An 18,148-nucleotide genomic window follows, 5' to 3' on the forward strand; every position below is an offset into this window, starting at 1 on the left:
TGGGCTGTGTGCCATGGTTTCCAAACCCCCCTGGCAGGGTCCTCAGGAACTCTGGACACCCAGAGGGATGCACTGAGCTCTGACATCCCCCCACCAAGCTGTCCCCACCCAGCACATCCCTGGCCAGTGGCACCCAGCTGGCCCCCCTGCTCTGTGCCTGCCCCGTGCTGCACCCACCTCATCCTGGGAGCTGATGAGGCGTGAGGTGACCCCCGTGGTGTAGATGCTCCCGCTGGCATCCTCGTGGATTTTGATGTTGGATTTGCGGTGGCGCGAGTCGGGGTCGCGGGTGCTGTCAAACAGGTCCAGGATCTCCTCGTTGTACAGCTGGGCAGGGCAGCAGGGGGAGTGGGTGAGCAGGGGAAGCACGCGGCTGCTCCAGCCTGGCACTGCAGGACTGGCAGGAGCTGCCCCCTGGCACTGCAGGAGCAGCCCTGGCACTGCAGGACTGGCAGGAGCTGCCCCTGGCACTGCAGGAGCTGCCCTGGCACTGCAGGAGCAGCCCTGGCACTGCAGGACTGGCAGGAGCTGCCCTGGCACTGCAGGAGCAGCCCTGACACTGCAGGACTGGCAGGAGCTGCCCCTGGCACTGCAGGAGCTGCCCTGACACTGCAGGACTGGCAGGAGCTGCCCCTGGCACTGCAGGGCTGGCAGGAGCTGCCCCCTGGCACTGCAGGAGCTGCCCCCTGGCACTGCAGGACTGGCAGGAGCTGCCCCCTGGCACTGCAGGAGCTGCCCTGACACTGCAGGACTGGCAGGAGCTGCCCCCTGGCACTGCAGGACTGGCAGGAGCTGCCCCCTGGCACCCTGTTGCCACTCCCCCACAGCTGTGTGCTCACGCTGCCTACAAGGCTGAGCAGGGAGCTGGGGTGTGTGCATGTGCACCAGAGGAGACACAAGCACAGAATTGTGGAATCCTTCAGACTGGAGAAGCCCTCTAAGGTATCCAGTCCAACCCTTTACCCTGGCACTGCCATGTTCACCACTAAACCAGGTCCCCAAATGCCACAGCCACACATCTGACCACCTCCAGGGATGGTGACTCTGGTGCATGTGTACCAGAGGAGGCACAAGCACAGAATCATGGAACCCTTCAGACTGGAAAAGCCCTCTAATTCCATTGAGTCCAACCACTTATCCCAGCTCTGCCATGTTCACCACTAAACCACGTCCCCACACATCTTCTGACCACTTCCAGGGATGGTGACTCCACCTCTGCCCTGGGCAGCCTGTGCCAATGCCACACCACACCTTCAGGGAAGGAATTTTTCCTAGTATCCAACCTAAACCTTAACTGGCACAATTGGAGGCTGTTTCCTCTCTTCCTGTTCCTTGTCCCTGGGAGCAGAGCTCGATCCCCATCCATCCCCACCCTCCTGTCAGGAAGCTGAAGAGAGAAAGATCTCCTGAGCCTCCTCTTCTCCAGGCTGAGCTCCCCAATCCCCTCAGCCACTCCTCATCAGACTGGTGCTCCAGAGCTTGCCATGCCAAGCTCTGAGCTTTGGGTTGGTCTCTGCTGCCCAAACCTGTCCAGTTCCTGGTGCCCACAAGCAGCTCCACTGAGCAGACACCCAGGAGCTCCACATCCCCCTGACCCTCCTGGCTCACCTGGCCACAGGAGCCAGTGAATCCCCACCCTCATCACAGCTCAAGGCATCTCTGTCAGGTGGAATGGGGATAAGGGGGTGCTGAACAAGCAGGAAAGCCCTGCTGCCCCAGAGCTGACTCCATCCATATCCTCACTCTGCAGCCCCTCTCAGCCTGGGGTTTAGGGACACTCCTGCCCATCTGTCCCCTGCTGCCACCACTCAGTGTCACTCTTGCACCCACATCTCAGTGCACAGGGCTGGGTCACCCAAGGATTGTGAGTTCCTGGCCAGCACGAGGGATCAGACTAATCCATCCCTGCTGCCCCTGGTGCCACCAGGCTCCTCAAGGGTCTAAACCTGCTCCCAGAACCCGCTCCCAGCAGCAAAGTCACAAGACAGGGATCAGCCAGAACAAGTTCTGCACCCCTGCCAGGACAGCAGAGCTGGTGACCAGTGCCTGACGTGGCCATGTGCTGCTTTAGCCATGCAGGACCTCAGGACAGGCAGGAAACTGTCCCCATTTCCACCCCAGCATAAAGGATCCCTAAAGAGAAGCCCCTGGGCATAAAACCAGGAGTTTGGATGGGCCAAGTGATGGGAATGGGAAGATACAACAGCACCACAGGGGCTCTGCAGATGGAGACATAAGTGGAAGGAAGTGACTTTGGGCCCTCTCCAAGCCATCAGCATCTGAAGACACCCAGATGTGATGGCCAACAAAGCCACCAGAAGGCAAGATCACAGCACAGGGCCCCTCCCTGCCCATCTCCTCTCAAAACCTCAACCTCAACCAGATGAAGCTTGCTTGGGGCTCAGCTTTGCTCAGCACCACCCTGTGCTTTCTCACTGGGGCCTTAAAACTGATCCCACGTGCACCTCTTTGCTCTTTCAGCCCAGGAGTGTCCCCCAGTAAAAATGCTGCCAACACACAAGGTCCACGTGCTTCCCAGGACAAACTTCTCCAGGGAATGAAGCAGTTAATGGAAGAGGTTTTGAACAGGAGAACCCTGGGCAGAGGCAGGAGAGGATGCATTCTCAAGGTCAGAGATGCAACAAAGGACATGGAAAATAGCCCAGTCCTTCCCCAAAACCCCCTCCCCACCCAAGAGCGGCACTTTCTTCTCCTCCTGTTTACTGGGAACTCTGGCCCAAGGCAGTGGGCTATCCTTGACCTCAAGCAGGGGTAAGACAACCCACAGAGGGCTATTCTTGATCTCAAACAGAGATAAGACAGCCCAGAGCCCCTGGATCCCCAGGGGCCCAAGCCATAAGACCCCTCCCCACGGTGGGAGCTCCCTCCACCCACTTTGTAGCCGTGTAGGTGCTTCGAGTCCCCACTGCACCAGCACACATCCCCCTGCTTGTCACAGGGTCCAGCTCTGCCAGGAGATCTGGAGGAGCCCAAGGCACAGGAGCAAGGGCAGGGCAGGGCCATGGTGCCCCCCAGACTGCCATTAGCCTCTCACCTCCAGGAACCATGTGCTGAGCCACTGTGACCCCCAGTGACACACCAGCCCTACACTCCCAGCCCCGCCACCCCCTCCTCCCACCCAAGGCACAGCAGCAAGGGCAGGGCAGGGCCACGGTGCCCCCCAGACTGCCATTAGCCTCTCACCTCCAGGAACTGGGCGCTGACTTTGAACTCGGGCGCTGCCAGGCCCTGGCTCTGCGCCGCGCGCCGCCGCTCCTCGATGCCGCTGAAGAGGTGGCTGATGGCCCGCGGGATGATGCCCTGCTCCTCCTCGGAGATGTTCATGTCAAAGCCAGTGCCCATGGTGTAGGTCTTCCCTGCTCCAGTCTGTGCACAGACAGGGACAGGAGCTGGCTCAGCTCTGCCCAATACATCCCATATTCTCCTTCTGCTACTTCAGGCTCCCCAAATGCCACCGTGACCCCCAGTGACACATCAACCCCACACTCCCAGCCCTGCCACCCCTGCCTTCAGCTCTCACCCAACCAGGGACAGCTCTGTTCTCTCCACACCCAGGATCTCACCTCCTTACAGGGTGCAAATATAAGTTCTGTCTCCTCATCCACTATTACCTTAGTAAGTTCACTTTTCCTAATTTCCATGGCACTTGCAGAGGCTGAACAAGCAGGAAAGCCCTGCTGCTCCAGAGATGACTCCATCCATATCCTCATTCTGCAGCCCCTCTCAGCCTGGGCTGGAGGGACACTCCTGTGTCCTCACTGCTGCCACCATTCAGTGTCACTCTTGCACCCACACCCCAGTGCAGAGGGCTGGGTCACCCAAGGATTGCAGGTTCCTGGTTGAGATCCTCACCTGAGTGAGATCCTCCACTGTTGTGTTGTGATTTCAGGGTTTACCTCAGAACCTCGGGTGCCTCCCCTGATCATTCCCTCCCAGGTGTGTCAGTCACCTCTCCTTTCCCCTGCCAGCACTGTCTGTCAGTCCTGGCATTCCAGAAGGGCACAGAGTGATTGGCAGATCCAAAGGATGCCCTCCACCCCTGGGGGGCATTGGGCCATCCAGGTGTCCTTTGTCCCTTTGTCCCTCCCCTCCTGTCCCTGCTTGGTGGCTCCCTACCCCTTCCCTGCCCCTCTCCCAGGGTTAAAGGAGCAGCAACCACGGGCTCAGGGAGTTCTGTTGGAGCTGGTGCTGCATTCAGAGGCCTGTGGGCCAGAATAAAGCTCTGCATCCAAACCCTCCAGCAGAACCGACTTCTTTCCTTCACCATCCCCTTAAAGCTTCTCTGCCAGAGGGAAACCTGAGGAGCAGCCCCTGTTATGGGGGGAAGCTCCATCCCAGCACCACCAGAGCTCCTGCAGGCCTGGACTTGTCCCCACGGGCCCAACTGCACCACCCAGCCAGCCCAAAGTGTCTGTGGGGTGAAACACCACACACCCAGCCAGCCCAAAGTGTCTGTGAGGTGAAACACCACACACCCAGCCAGCCAAAAGGGTCTGTGGGGTGAAACACCACACACCCAGCCAGCCCAAAGTGTCTGTGGGGTGAAACACCACACACCCAGCCAGCCCAAAGTGTCTGTGGGGTGAAACACCACACACCCAGCCAGCCAAAAGGGTCTGTGGGGTGAAACACCAACACCCAGCCAGCCCAAAGTGTCTGTGGGGTGAAACACCAACACCCAGCCAGCCCAAAGTGTCTGTGAGTGAAACACCACACACCCAGTCAGCCAAAAGGGTCTGTGGGGTGAAACACCACACATCCATTTAACCAAAAGTGTCTCTGGGGTGAAACACCACACATCCATTTAACCAAAAGTGTCTCTGGGGTGAAACACCACACATCCATTTAACCAAAAGTGTCCCTGGGGTGAAACACCACAGTGCCACTGTTTGGTTCAGCATCAAGGGCCAGACAAGCTCAGGCACATCCCATCTGGCTATATTGGTAATATATCAATACTCCACACCCTCCACCTTGCTCAGCCTCCCAGGTGCCCTCTCAGCCTCCCTGGAGAGCCCACACTGAGGGCAGAGCCCATACCTGCCCGTAGGCCAGCACAGTGGCATTGTAGCCCTCGAAGCAGCCCTCGATGAGCTTCCCCATGCACGTGGTGTAGATCCTCTCCTGCCACGTGTCCAGGTCAAAGACAAAGTCATAGGTGAAGGCCTTGTCCTTGCCCAGCAGCACCTGGGGCTCGCCAGGTGTCACTGAGGTACAGATGTGACATCCCTCTATCTTCTCTTTGGGCAGCTGAGGGCGGATCCTGTGGGAAGAGAAGCAGGGTGAGGGCAGCACAGGCTTGGGGGACACCAGTGTGGCCCTGAGGATGAGAGCCCAGCCCATCCTCTGAGCCATGTCCCAGAGTGCCTAGTCCAGCACAACCAAAGGGAAAAGACTGCTCCCCATTGCTCTGCACTGCTGCAGCCTCACCTCGAGCGTTGGGTGCAGTTTGGGGCATCACAGTGTAAGAAGGACAGAAAGGTACCAGGGAGTGTCCAGAGCGGGGCATAAATATGGTGAAGAGCCTTGAGGAACCATAGGAGAAGCAGTTGAGGTCACTTGGCTTGTCCAGACTGGACAAAAGCAGCCTGAGGTCAGACCTATCGAGGTCTGCAGCTTCCTCTCAAGGAGCAGCTCTGATCTCTGCTCTCTGTGACAGTGACAGGACCCAATGCAATAGCTGGAGCTGTAGCAGGGCTGGGTATTAGGAAAAGGTTCTTCCCCCAGAGGTGCTGGGCACAGCCCTGAGACTACCAGAGCTCCAGGAGTGTTTGCACAATGGACAATGAGCATCCCTGTGCTCTCAGTGATGCCCAGGATGGGATTGCTGGGGTGTCCTGCACAGGACCAGGAGCTGAATCCTGTGGGTCCCTTCCAGCTCAGGACATCCTACAACCCCTGCTGGTGTTCGTGCAGGCAGGGGACAGACAGCAGCTCTGCCTGTAGCACAGAGCATAGAGAGCAGGGGATGCTTCAGCTCCTGCAGCCACAACCCTGACATGTTTGCACCTGAGGACAGAGGGTGACACATCCCAGAAACCACCAGGCACCTCCAGGAGGTGACACATCCCAAAAACACCATCAGGCACCTCCACGAATGGGTGACAGGCAGGGCTGGGCACATAGAGCCTGCACCTAGAACTGCCCCCAGCCCCTCACAGCTGCACTGGCTCATCCTCCCCACTGCCCTGGCAGGGCTGGGCACAGACAGGGGCTGTGGCACCGGATCAGCCCCAGCCTGGCACAGTCAGGGCAGCCAGGCCAGCACGGCCTCGCTCAGTCCGACACAGACACATCAAACCACAGCTACAAAGGCTTGAAATGCAAAATGCAAAACCACGACAAGACAAGACAGTCCTCACCGTTTGAAGCAAAGCACCACCCAGCCCAAAAGCTGTCCCCAGCCTTGGACTTGCAGATGGGACTGAGACAGGCGAGGCTGAGCTGGCTCCTGGCTTGGGCAGAGCCTGACCCGACCCATCCCATCCCATCCCATCCCATCCCATCCCATCCAGTGCACCCAACCCCTGCCTGGCAATGTGGGAGCAGAGCTGGACCTGCACAGACACTGCTGCCCCTCTGCACACCCACACTGCCCCTCTGCAGGACTCACGGACACTGCTGCCCCTCTGCAGGGCTCACGGACACTGCTGCCCCTCTGCACACCCACACTGCCCCTCTGCACACCCACACTGCCCCTCTGCAGGACTCACAGACACCGCTGCCCCTCTGCAGGACTCACGGACACTGCTGCCCCTCTGCACACCCACACTGCCCCTCTGCAGGACTCAGGGACACTGCTGCCCCTCTGCAGGACTCACAGACACTGCTGCCCCTCTGCACACCCACACTGCCCCTCTGCAGGACTCACGGACACTGCTGTCCCTCTGCAGGACTCACGGACACTGCTGCCTCTCTGCAGGACTCACGGACACTGCTGTCCCTCTGCAGGACTCACGGACACTGCTGTCCCTCTGCAGGACTCACGGACACTGCTGCCTCTCTGCAGGACTCACGGACACTGCTGTCCCTCTGCAGGACTCACGGACACTGCTGCCCCTCTGCACACCCACACTGCCCCTCTGCAGGACTCACGGACACTGCTGTCCCTCTGCAGGACTCACGGACACTGCTGCCCCTCTGCAGGGCTGCCCAGCTCTGCCCGTGCTGATGCACCGGCTGCAGGAAGCCGGGGGCTCCCAGGGGACTCGTGGAAAAGGAGTTTGGAGCCAAAGCCGTGCAGATAGCTCTCATTAGTGCTAATGAGTGCTCAGCTCCAGTCCCCGGGTGCTCCATAAACTCAGCTATTAATTCCTTCAAACCACATCCCTGGCAGCCACATCTAGACCTGAGCAGCCACAGTGTGCACTGGGACTCAGAATCAGGAATCTCCTGGGCTGGCAGGGACACACAGGGATCATCCAGTCCATCCCCTGCCCAAAATCCCACCCTGGGCATCCCTGGCAGCGCTGCCCAAACACTCCTGGAGCTCTGGCAGCCTCGGGGCTGTGCCCATTCCCTGGGGAGCCTGGGCAGTGCCAGCACCCTCTGGGGGAAGAACCTTCCCTGATACCCAGCTTGACCCTGCCCTGACACAGCTTTGCGCATGGCTGTATGATCTTCACCCACCCAGGAGGGCCCTGAGCTGTTTTTGGGGTACAGGGGTCCCTGGCAAGGCAGGCAGTGCCAGCACCCTCTGGGGAAGAACCTTTCCCTGATATCCAACCCAAACCTGCCCTGACACAGCTTTGTGCATGAGTGTCTGACCCTCACCCACCCAGGAACAAGGCCCAGGAAGGCCCTGAGTTGTGTTTGGGGGCGCAGGGTGTCCCTGGCAGGGCAGGCAGTGCCAAGCACACTCTGGGAAAGAACCTTTCCTGATATCCAACCCAACCCTCCCTTGGCACAGCTCTGTGCAAGAGTTTCTGATCCTCACCCACCCAGGAGGGCCCTGGGCTGTTTTTGGGGCACAGGGGGTCCCTGGCAGGGCAGGCAGTGCCCAGCAGCCTCTGGGGGAAGAACCTTTCCTGATATCCAGCATGACCCTGCCCCGACACAGCTTCATGCATGATCCTCACCCACCCAGGAGCAAGGCCCAGGAGGACCCTGGTCTGTTTTTGGGGCACAGGCAGTGCCCAGCACCCTGCACCCCTCACCCCACACAGCAGCAGACACATGGGAACTGCTCTGTGCCTCTGTGGATATATTTAGCTCAGCAGCCACAATAAAAAGCAGCTTCTGATGTGCTCAGTCCCAGACTCGTTCCTGTCGCCTTCCCAGGGTTCCACCCTCCTCCAGAAAGAATTATCCCTGACTTTAATTACTTTTGGAGCAAGATGATGTGCTTCCCTCATCCCCGCCCTAGACATGAACAGCAGCCCCAGGGGATGGGCAGAGGAACCAAGTGGAGCCACAACACATTTGGGAATTTTCTTCTCTCTCAGGAAAAACGAGAGCAGGTTTTCAGCAGAACATTTCTTTGTCTCTCCACTCCCCCCAGGGGGTTTAAATACCTGCAAGGGGAGTTTGGACCAGCAGTGCTAGAGGGGTGTGCACACATGAATTTTCCACAGGGTATTTAAGAACCCACTCTGAGCCTGGCCATGCTGAGCTGTTGCAGTGCCCATACACCAACACTAACATCAGCCCCATTCCTATTCCCCCAAACCTCATTGTCCAGCCAGCTCCAAGCTCCCCGGAGACCCAGCCCTCACCCTGGCTCTCCCCAGGACCTGTGGGGCTGGGGAGGACCCACGTGCCAGTCCCCAGTGTGCTCCCCTGTTGGGGAAGATGAAATAGGAAAGCCTTATAAATATGATTGTCTGGCAAACGAGTTTGAGAATATGGAAACTATAAGTGAGATTGAAATGAAAGCAAGCTCTGAGATCCCTCAGTTACTGAACAACTGGAAAACAATGGTGTGGCCAGCTGAAGGTGATCCCCTTTTGATGGAACAACACCCTCTGCTTGCAGACAGGCCCAAGGGTCAGAGCAGACCCTACAGCTTGGCAGAAGGGGCCCAAAGAGGAGTTTTTAGGGTTTAAAATGTAACACACTGTGGTAATGTAATGATTCTTATAGGCTGTATGTAAATGCTATAGGATTTGTATCTTGTACTAGATTGGTTAGTGAGAATTAGAATATTCAACACAGAAGAAGATTTATGGTATTGTAACAGGAACCTCGCTTTCTCACCTTTTTACTCCCTTACCTTCTCATGCTCTCTCCCCCTCTCTTCTCTCAGCCCTGCCCCAGCTGTGGCTGGCAGCTCCCAGCAGGGCCCTGCACCCAGGCCCTTTGCAATAACCCACAAGTTCCCACCCTGGCTGCAGAGATCTCTCATCTCTGTCCATCTCAATCCTACAAAGGAGAAATCCAGCAGGAGCAGGAGCACACCAAGCCCTCAGCTCCCTGCCCTGATGGTGACAAGGAACAGAGAGCCAGGCCAGAGCTGCACAGTCCCAGCCAAACGCTCCTGCCAAGAAAACCTTCCCAGGCAGGCAGGGCAGCAGGCAGGAGGTGGAAGGATGGATGGACAGACACCCAGAGGGGCAGGCAGGGGTGCAGAACACCCCTCCCAGCCAGCAGCTCCCACTGGGTGATGACAGGCCCACAGCAGGAGTCTGATCCAGCAGCAGCATCCAAAGGCACCAGCACGAGCCAGGCAGGGACACACACAAAGGGGAGCCCGGCTGGAGCGTCCCCAGTGCTGTCCCTGCCCTCCCTGCCAGGCTGGCAGGCTCTGAAAGCTCTGTCTCCATGGCAGGGCTGCCATGGGCACCGAGCATCTGCAGGGAGGGGGGACAGGATCCTGCTACTGAGGGGCAGAGCTGAGGCACAGCAGCTCAGAGAGGCACAAAGGGGGAGCTGTTCTGCACTGCTGCCCTGTGCCAGCCTTGGGGAGCTGTTCTGCACTGCTGCCCTGTGCCAGCCTTGGTGAGGGTGCAGGAGCTGTTCTGCACTGCTGCCCTGTGCCAGCCTTGGGGAGCTGTTCTGCATTGCTGCCCTGTGCCAGCCTTGGGGAGCTGTTCTGCATTGCTGCCCTGTGCCAGCCTTGGGGAGCTGTTCTGCACTGCTGCCCTGTGCCAGCCTGGGCTGTTCTGCACTGCTGCCCTGTGCCAGCCTTGGTGAGGGTGCAGGAGCTGTTCTGCAACTGCTGCTCTGTGCCCAGCCCTGTGCCAGCCTTGGGGGGTGCAGGAGGGGCTGGGGGCCAAGTGCCAGGTGGGCACTGAGAGGCAGCTCCACAGGCAGGGTCAGCCTGGAGGTCTCTAATCCCTCCTGGCAGGGATGTCCCCATTGCAGCATCTCAAGCCCTGCAAGAGGCACAGGGATGGGGTCAGCTGGGCACTGCCAGTATCCCCAGTGAGGGCACACACACCATGGCAGCCCCAGCCTCCTGCACTCTGTCTCACTGCATGGGAAAGCACAGCCTGGCTGACGTGGACTGCTGGGTTCATGTCCTCCTCACCCAGCTGTCTCAGCTTCCTGTCCCACAGCCCAGCACCACGGCAGCCCCAAGGGGCTCAGAGCATCCTTTGGCCCCCAGCACTTTGCCAAAGCCAGCAGCACACTCCCACAGCCCTCCAGCACAGAGCTAGAGCTATGAGAGCCCCACCCCGCCCCACCAAAGAGCCTGTGGGCACACAGCAGCCACACCACCCTGCTGGGACACAGCTGGCACCCAGATCCATCACGCAGCATCACCCATGTCACACAGGGGTGCCCCACCTCCCAGCAGCCTGAGCACACACACCCCACAGCATTTCCCAGCGCTGTCAGGGGGCTGTAGGGCAGTTGCTCACAGATTGGCGGATCACAAAGAGCTCCTGTCCCTGCAAGACCTCTCTGCTGGCTGCCTGTAGACCCTGCAAAGAGCTATTCCTCTTCCCTCCCAAGGAGGTGCCCAGCCAGGAAGGGCTGGCTGCCCAGGGAGCAGAGCCAGAGAGCTGGAGAGTGATGGCTGGAAGAGCTCCATGGGATTTTCCCTCTCTGTGCCAGGCCCCAGAACTCACAGCCACCACCTCTTGTCCACCTCGTCAGCAGAGGGGCAAGGCTGCCCACAGCACTGCTGCTGAGGCACTGCCCCTCACCCAGGCACAGCCTCTGGGGGCTGGCAGAGCCCACCAGGGGCACAGCCCAGCCCTGTAAGCCTGTCAGGACAGGTGGGCTGGGCAAGCCCAGACAGCACCTGGCTCCTCTCCCCACACTGCCTGCACTCATTCTGCTCCTGTCTGTGTTCCCACACCCCCTGTGTGCTTGCCCTGCTCCTCTCCCCACACTGCCTGCACTCATTCTGCTCCTGTCTGTGTTCCCACACCCCCTGTGCTCACCCCACACCCCTGCATTCACCCCATATCCCCTCTCCACACGACCCTGCATTCACTCCACTGCCACCCCCACACCCTGTGCTTGCCCTGCTCCCATCCCCAGTCCCCCCATGGCCCCAGCTCAGCTCCCAGGGGCACCAGCTCCATCAGAGCTGCAGAGCCCAGCCCTGCTGTCCCCTCTGCTCCCCAGCTTCACCCTCCTCTGCCCCAAGCTGTGCTGCTGCCCTGTGAACCCACCAGGGCAGCCAGGAGCAGCTCTCTCATCCTCCAGTGCTCTCCCAGGACATCCCATGGCTCAAGGACAGCCCAGGCACCACAGAGCCAGCACCATCCACCCAGCTGTGTGGGGCTCTCAGCTTGGCCAAGCAGCTCCCCATGGCAGGATCACAACAAAGGGCTCCAGGTTTTCCCACACCTCAAGCAAGGATGGGGCTGCCCAGAGGCTGCCCAGGCTCAGATCCCACAGGAGAACCGTCCCCCTGCCTGGGAAAGGATGTCCCAGCCCCATTCTGCCTGAGCATGGGGACCAGGGAGAGGGCTGGCTGCCAAGGGCTGCCTCTCTGCTCCCAGGTTATATTGGACACAAACCAAGACAAAGTTCAGCATTTAATTACCACGGCAGGGAAGTGGCTTAGCAATCAGAGAAAATTGAATCAGGCTCCCTGGAGACTGCCAGGTCTGGTCAGCAAACAGTCCAATTAAGAGATATAGCCAGGCTATAGCCAGGCACCTCCCAGAGCAGGGAGCACAGCACAGAGCCCCCCGTGCCACTGTGCCCTGACAAACCCTGCCAAGGGTGCCACAGCCAGCACAACTGGATCAGCACTGAGCCCAAACAGAGCTCCTGGACACCCCACAGAGCTGGGGTGCACCCAGAGCCCCACTGGGCACAGCCCAAAGGGGGACATGCCTCCACATCATCCCCCAAGGAACCCCAACCCACCAGCACCCAGCCTGCCCCTGTGCAGGGCAAGCCTGCCTCACACCCCACAGCCCCCTGGGCTCCCCCTAATCCACCACTCCAGACTTTCCCAGGCTTAGGGAAACCTTTAAATCAGGCCGTGGCAGGCACCATGTGCTGCTCATTAGCTCTGGCAGGAGCACGGGGCTGTGAGCTGCACCATCTGCTCTGTGCTGGGACCATGGCAGGCTGAGGGACAGCATGGGACAGCAGCAGGGACACCCAGCCCGTGGCAGGGACACTCAGCCCATGGCAGGGACCAGCAGGGACACCTAGCCCGTGGCAGGGACACTCAGCCCATGGCAGGCTGAGGGACAGCATGGGACAGCAGCAGGGACACCCAGCCTGTGGCAGGGACACTCAGCCCATGGCAGGGACCAGCAGGGACACCCAGCCCCTGGCAGGGACACTCAGCCCATGGCAGGGACCAGCAGGGACACCCAGCCCCTGGCAGGGACACTCAGCCCATGGCAGGGACACCCAGCCTGTGGCAGGGACCAGCAGGGACACCCAGCCCGTGGCAGGGACACTCAGCCCATGGCAGGGACACCCAGCCTGTGGCAGAGACCAGCAGGGACACCCAGCCCATGGCAGGGACACCCAGCAGGGCCCAGGGGATGCAGGGGAGAGGGGAGCAGAGCCAATCCAGTCTGGGGTCTCCCTGGACTCCAGCTTCACCCCATAAGTGCCTTAGGCCAGCCTGGGATCAGCCCAAGGGGAGCAGCACGAGGATGTCTGCACACCACAGAGCCAGCACAGTTTGGTGCAGTGTCACCAAAGCCCAGTGGGTGGGAAACACAGTGTGACAGCACATAGGATGTGACACACGCCCCAGCAGGGCCCCAGCTCCCCTCCAGCCATGCAGAACAGCCCCAAAGCAGCCTCAGCAGCAGTATGGCAATGAACAGGGAGTTAAAGGAAACCATCATTCACCAACAGACCCTGCCAGCCCATCAGCCTGACCGGCAAAGCACAGCAACCCCCAGGTCTGATGGGGACAGAGGGACACACCTCCCCTAACCCTAACCCAGCTCTGCACCCCAGCACTGAGCCAAATTCCCAAATCCCACCCACAGGGTCTGTCCCTTTCCCAGGAGCCCCTGCAAGGTCCCCATGTCCCAGTTCAGCCCAGCACCACTGTGGTGTGCCCATGCTGGAGATAAGGCTGCCTAGAGCCAGGGCTGGCACCTCCCAGGGCACCCAGTGCCACTGGGGAAGCAACAGCATGACCTGGGCAGGAGATTCTGCAGCCCCAGAGCCCAGCAGGAACACCAGAGCAAAACTGCCCACAAGACAGGGAAGCAAGTGGTACAAAAGAGGGGCCTCTCCAGCCCCTCCCAAAATACAAATAAGGGGATATAAATAAATAAATATCAATAAATAAATGGATATGGATAATATATATTTATATAAGGAAATAAATGGATAAAAATAAATAGAAATAAAGATATGTTTATATATAGAATAAATATATATAAATAAATTACATAAATAAATATAAATAAATTACAAATAAATTAAAATTAATACATATAATTATGTATAGAATATATATAATTTGATTTATATTATATATATTATATATATAAATAAATTACATAAATAAATATAAATAAATTACAAATAAATAAAAATTAATACATATAATTATGTATAGGATATATATAATTTGATTAATATATATTATATATACAATATATTATATATTATATATATAATATACATTATATGTTATATCAAATTCTATATATTCTATATATAGAATATATATAGAATATATATAGAATATATATAATTTGATTAATATATACAATTGATATAAAATAGAAATAAATTGATAACATATATAAATAAATAAATGGATAAAATAAATATAAATAATACATATAATTATATATAGAATAAATGAAAATATAGATATCATTTATATAAATAAATTACATAAATAAATAGAAATAAATAAATGCCAAGCCCCTGGCCAGCAGGACAGGGGATGCTCTGAAGTACCCAGGAACAAACCCAGTCCCTCACCTGGGCAAGGAACAGAGAACATTTTGACCTAATGCCACCCTCAGGCAGGTGCAGCCTGAAAAAATGGATGAGCAGAGACCACAGCACCATAGACCAGCTGGGTTGTGTTTCCCAGCCATGCAACACTGGGCCAGGGAACTCAGTGCTTGAAGGCCTGGGGAAGAGGAGGAGCAGTTCAGCTCTCTGCCAGCATCCCAAAGCAAAGCAGGGATGGGAACATCTCCCTGCCAAAGCTGGGCATGGCCAGCGGGCAGGGAGGTGCCCACAGCCCCAGGGGGCACAGACTGGGGAGCTTGGCACCAGGCTCCACTACAGCAGGCTGTGACAAGAAATCTTCCCCACCCATGTCAGGCTCCAAGGAGCTGCAGGGCTGGGAAAGGGAATCCCCCAGTGCTGGGGCTCAGCTCGGAGCTCCCCCCTGGCAATGGGGGCAGTGACTGAGTGGCATCCACATGGAGAGAGCAGAGGGGCAGATCCCGAGCAAGAGGAGGCACCTGCACCCACACAAGCACACATCAGGGCTGCCTCCTGCTCTGCCCAGAGAGGGAAGGGGTGCCAGGAGGTGCCAGGCACTGTCCCTTCCACCAGGCCACAGTAAAACATAGCAGCTGCCCAGGGTGCAGAGGAAGGCCCTGCAGACTGATCTCCTGCAGCAGACCCCAGCAGCAGCTGTCCTCACAATCCAGCACATCCCAAACCTGCTGGCTGTTTAACCACTGCCCTCACAACCCACCACATCCCAAACATGCCAGCTGTTTAACCAGTGCCCTCACAATCCAGCACATCCCAAACCTGCTGGCTGTTTAACCAGTGGCAACACCCTCACAATCCAGCACATTCCAAACCTGCTGGCTGTTTAACCAGTGCCCTCACAATCCACCACATCCCAAACCTGGCTGTTTAACCAGTGCCCTCACAATCCACCACATCCCAAACCTGCTGGCTGTTTAACCAGTGCCCTCACAATCCACCACATCCCAAACCTGGCTGTTTAACCACTGCCCTCACAATCCAGCACATCCCAAACCTGGCTGTTTAACCAGTGGCATTGCCCTCACAATCCAGCACATCCCAAACCTGGCTGTTTAACCAGTGGCATTGCCCTCACAATCCAGCACATCCCAAACCTGGCTGTTTAACCAGTGCCATCGGGTGTTTTGACAGCCTCCAGCAGGAACCAGCCCTGTGGGACCACCGGGGCCACCCCCAGCCCCAGCAGGAACAGCAGCACAGCACTGGCCAGGCCTGGCTCTGTGATTCACAGAGGATATCGCCTTCCCTCCCCGGGGGCCAGGGCCATGTTTCTGACAGCTTTGTTTGGGGCTTCATCCGCAATTTTCTCCTGCCTCCAATTTCAGGGCTGAGGCAGCAGCTGGCCCCGTCCTCAGGCTGATCCTTGCGAGGCCCTGGGCTCTGCTGAGGCTGCAGGGTGCTCAGCTGACTCCCCTGCCATGGGTGCTGTGTGCGGGCCCCAAACCCTGCCCCAGCTGCTTTCTGTGGGCGCCGGCACATCCAGGGGTGCAGCCCTGCTCCCCCCTCACACATCTTCGTCCATTTCTGAACATTTCCGCTGTAAATCCAATTGAGAGCCTGGCTGAAGGCAGGCACAGAGCCCACACCTGGGCTCAGCACCCCCAGAGCCCAGCGTGCTCCCCAAAAGCTCCCTCCAGGCTGGGGAGCTGCTGTCCCCCTGCTCTGGGAACAAACACACAGCCCTGAGTCACAGCAGGCTGCAAAACCCAAAGTGAAAGCAGAGCAGCAGCATGTCTGGATGGCTTCACCCAGCAGCAAAACACCCACAGGATGGGGCAGGGCCCTCTGCCATGGCTGAGCTGCCCTCAGCAGATGCAAAAGGTGGAGAGGAAGGGGCTGGGGTGCCCACAGCGATGGTTTGCCAGACCAGCACCCCGAGGACAGAGCACCCTTCTGAAATCCTTCCCTCTGTGGATCAGGGCTGCCCTGACCCTGCAGATGGCAGACAGAGCACCCCAGGGCTGTGCCCAGCACCACGCTGGGCTGCTCCCCTCCCCCCTTCCCCTCCCCCTCCAGGAGACAGTCACATCCCGTGCCTTGGGGTGGAATTGATTGCCTTATCTCTCCCTGCACGCCTCTAACAGCTGAGCAAAGCCAGGACAACACCAGCCAAAGCTGGCAGGAACCAGGCCCCCCAGACCACACCAGAGGGCTCCAAGGCACAGCAGCAGCAGCAGAGAGGGGATGGAGGGCAGCAGGTACCAGGGCTGCACCCTCCCTCTGCCCACTGCAGCCCCTGGACAGTGGCACAAATTGGGTTCACACCACCTTTCCACTGGGCCCAAATCCACCCCAAAACAGCTGATATGGAAGGGCTCCAGCTTCACTTCCTCAGTGAGTGACCCCAGCTGGCAGCAGACACTCTGGGCTCACAGAATTCATCCCAGCAGGCAGAGAGCCCCAGCCATGGGGCACCAGAGGTGCCAGCACCCTGGCAGGGCTGGAGCCAGCTGATCCCACCAGCAGGCCTCTGCCAGTTCAGCCTCTTGGCCAAAGCACCCCGAGGGTGGATGAGGATGAGGGCAGGGGGACTGAGCTGGGAGTCCCTCCCTGAGGGTGGATGAAGACAAGGGGAGGGGGACTCTGAGGAACTGGGAGTCCCTCCCTGAGGGTGGATGAAGACAAGGGGAAGGGGACTCTGAGGAAGAGCTGGGAGTCCCTTCCTGAAGGTGTACGAGGATGAGGGGAGGGGGACGGAGGGTGGATGAAGATGAGAGCAGGGAGACTCTGAGGAGGAGCTGAGAGTCCCTCCCTGAGTGTGTGTGATGATGAGGGGAGGGGGAATCTGAGGAGAAGCTGGGAGCCCCTCTCTGAGGGTGTATGAGGATGAGGCCAGGGGACTCTGAGAAGGAGATGAGAGTCCCTTCCCGAGGGGTATGAAGATGAGGGGAAGGGGACTCTGAGAAAGAGCTGGGAGTCCCTCCCCGAGGCACCAGCCCCACACGGGCTCTGATGAGGGCCACAGAGCATCACAGCGGGGCAGCTGCAAGAACAGCAGAACACTGGAGGTTGCAGAGTTTAAATAAACTTGAAATACGACTCAACTTCCTTCCCCAATTTCACAAGCTCCGTTTCCTGCGTCTCCTCGGCAGGCCAGGCATGCTCAGTGCCATGGCAGCTCTGGCACAGGGGATGCTCTCTCTCTCAAAGCGGCCCTCAGGAGGTGCCCTGAGGGAGCAGCTCTGCCGCCAGCCAGGCCACTCAGGCCTCCAGCCAAGCAGTTAAATGGCTTGGGGGTCAATAGATGCCATCAGCCCTGCCTGACACTGCAGAACTACTGAGCTCTGCTTCCTGCAAGCAGCACAGTCAGTCCCACGGCCTGGCGCCCTGTGGCTCCCGGAGCTGGCAGCACCTGGAGGGGCTGAGGGGACAGGGGCTGCTGAGGGGCACCGGCCTCAAATTCCTGTGCCAAGTCTCAAACCAAACCTCCTGGACAGGAGTGGGGAGCTGCTGCATTGCAGGCACCCATTTGAAGGTCACCTCCAAGGAGGAAGCAGCGGCTGCTGCCTGAGGAGGACTGGCCCCCAGGCCCTGCTCTGCACCACCATGGCAGGAGGCACCTCCCTGCAGGCACTGATACCCCAGCATGGCCTGGCTGAGGCACAGCCCGGCTCGGCCAGCTCCTCCCTGCCTCAGGAGACACAGAGACACACTCAGAACCCGCCCCAGGAGACACCATCACACTCAGAACCCCCTCCAGGAGACACAGTGACACTTGGAATCTGCCCCAGGAGACACCATCACACTCAGAACCCGCTCCAGGAGACACAATTAC

At 58.1% G+C, this 18,148-nt stretch overlaps 1 protein-coding gene across 4 annotated transcripts in view; it reads right to left on the minus strand.

Annotated features, from left to right (window-relative positions):
• The window catches only part of KIF21B (kinesin family member 21B), a 57,731-nt gene that overhangs the window by 36,535 nt on the left and 3,048 nt on the right, over nt 1-18,148 (minus strand). For all 4 annotated transcript variants that reach the window (XR_010030840.1, XR_010030839.1, XM_063178217.1 and 1 more), the window contains exons 2-4: nt 5,062-5,284; nt 3,205-3,387; nt 178-327 (exon numbers count right to left, since the gene is read on the minus strand). Coding sequence is in view for 2 of the 4 variants with exons in the window: in XM_063178217.1 (XP_063034287.1) it covers nt 178-327; nt 3,205-3,387; nt 5,062-5,284 (556 nt within the window). In the remaining 2 variants the exon portion in view is untranslated. The remainder of the gene's footprint in view (nt 1-177; nt 328-3,204; nt 3,388-5,061; nt 5,285-18,148) is intronic.

Source organism: Melospiza melodia, chromosome 28, assembly GCF_035770615.1.
Source record: "Melospiza melodia melodia isolate bMelMel2 chromosome 28, bMelMel2.pri, whole genome shotgun sequence".
Classification (NCBI taxonomy): domain Eukaryota; kingdom Metazoa; phylum Chordata; class Aves; order Passeriformes; family Passerellidae; genus Melospiza; species Melospiza melodia.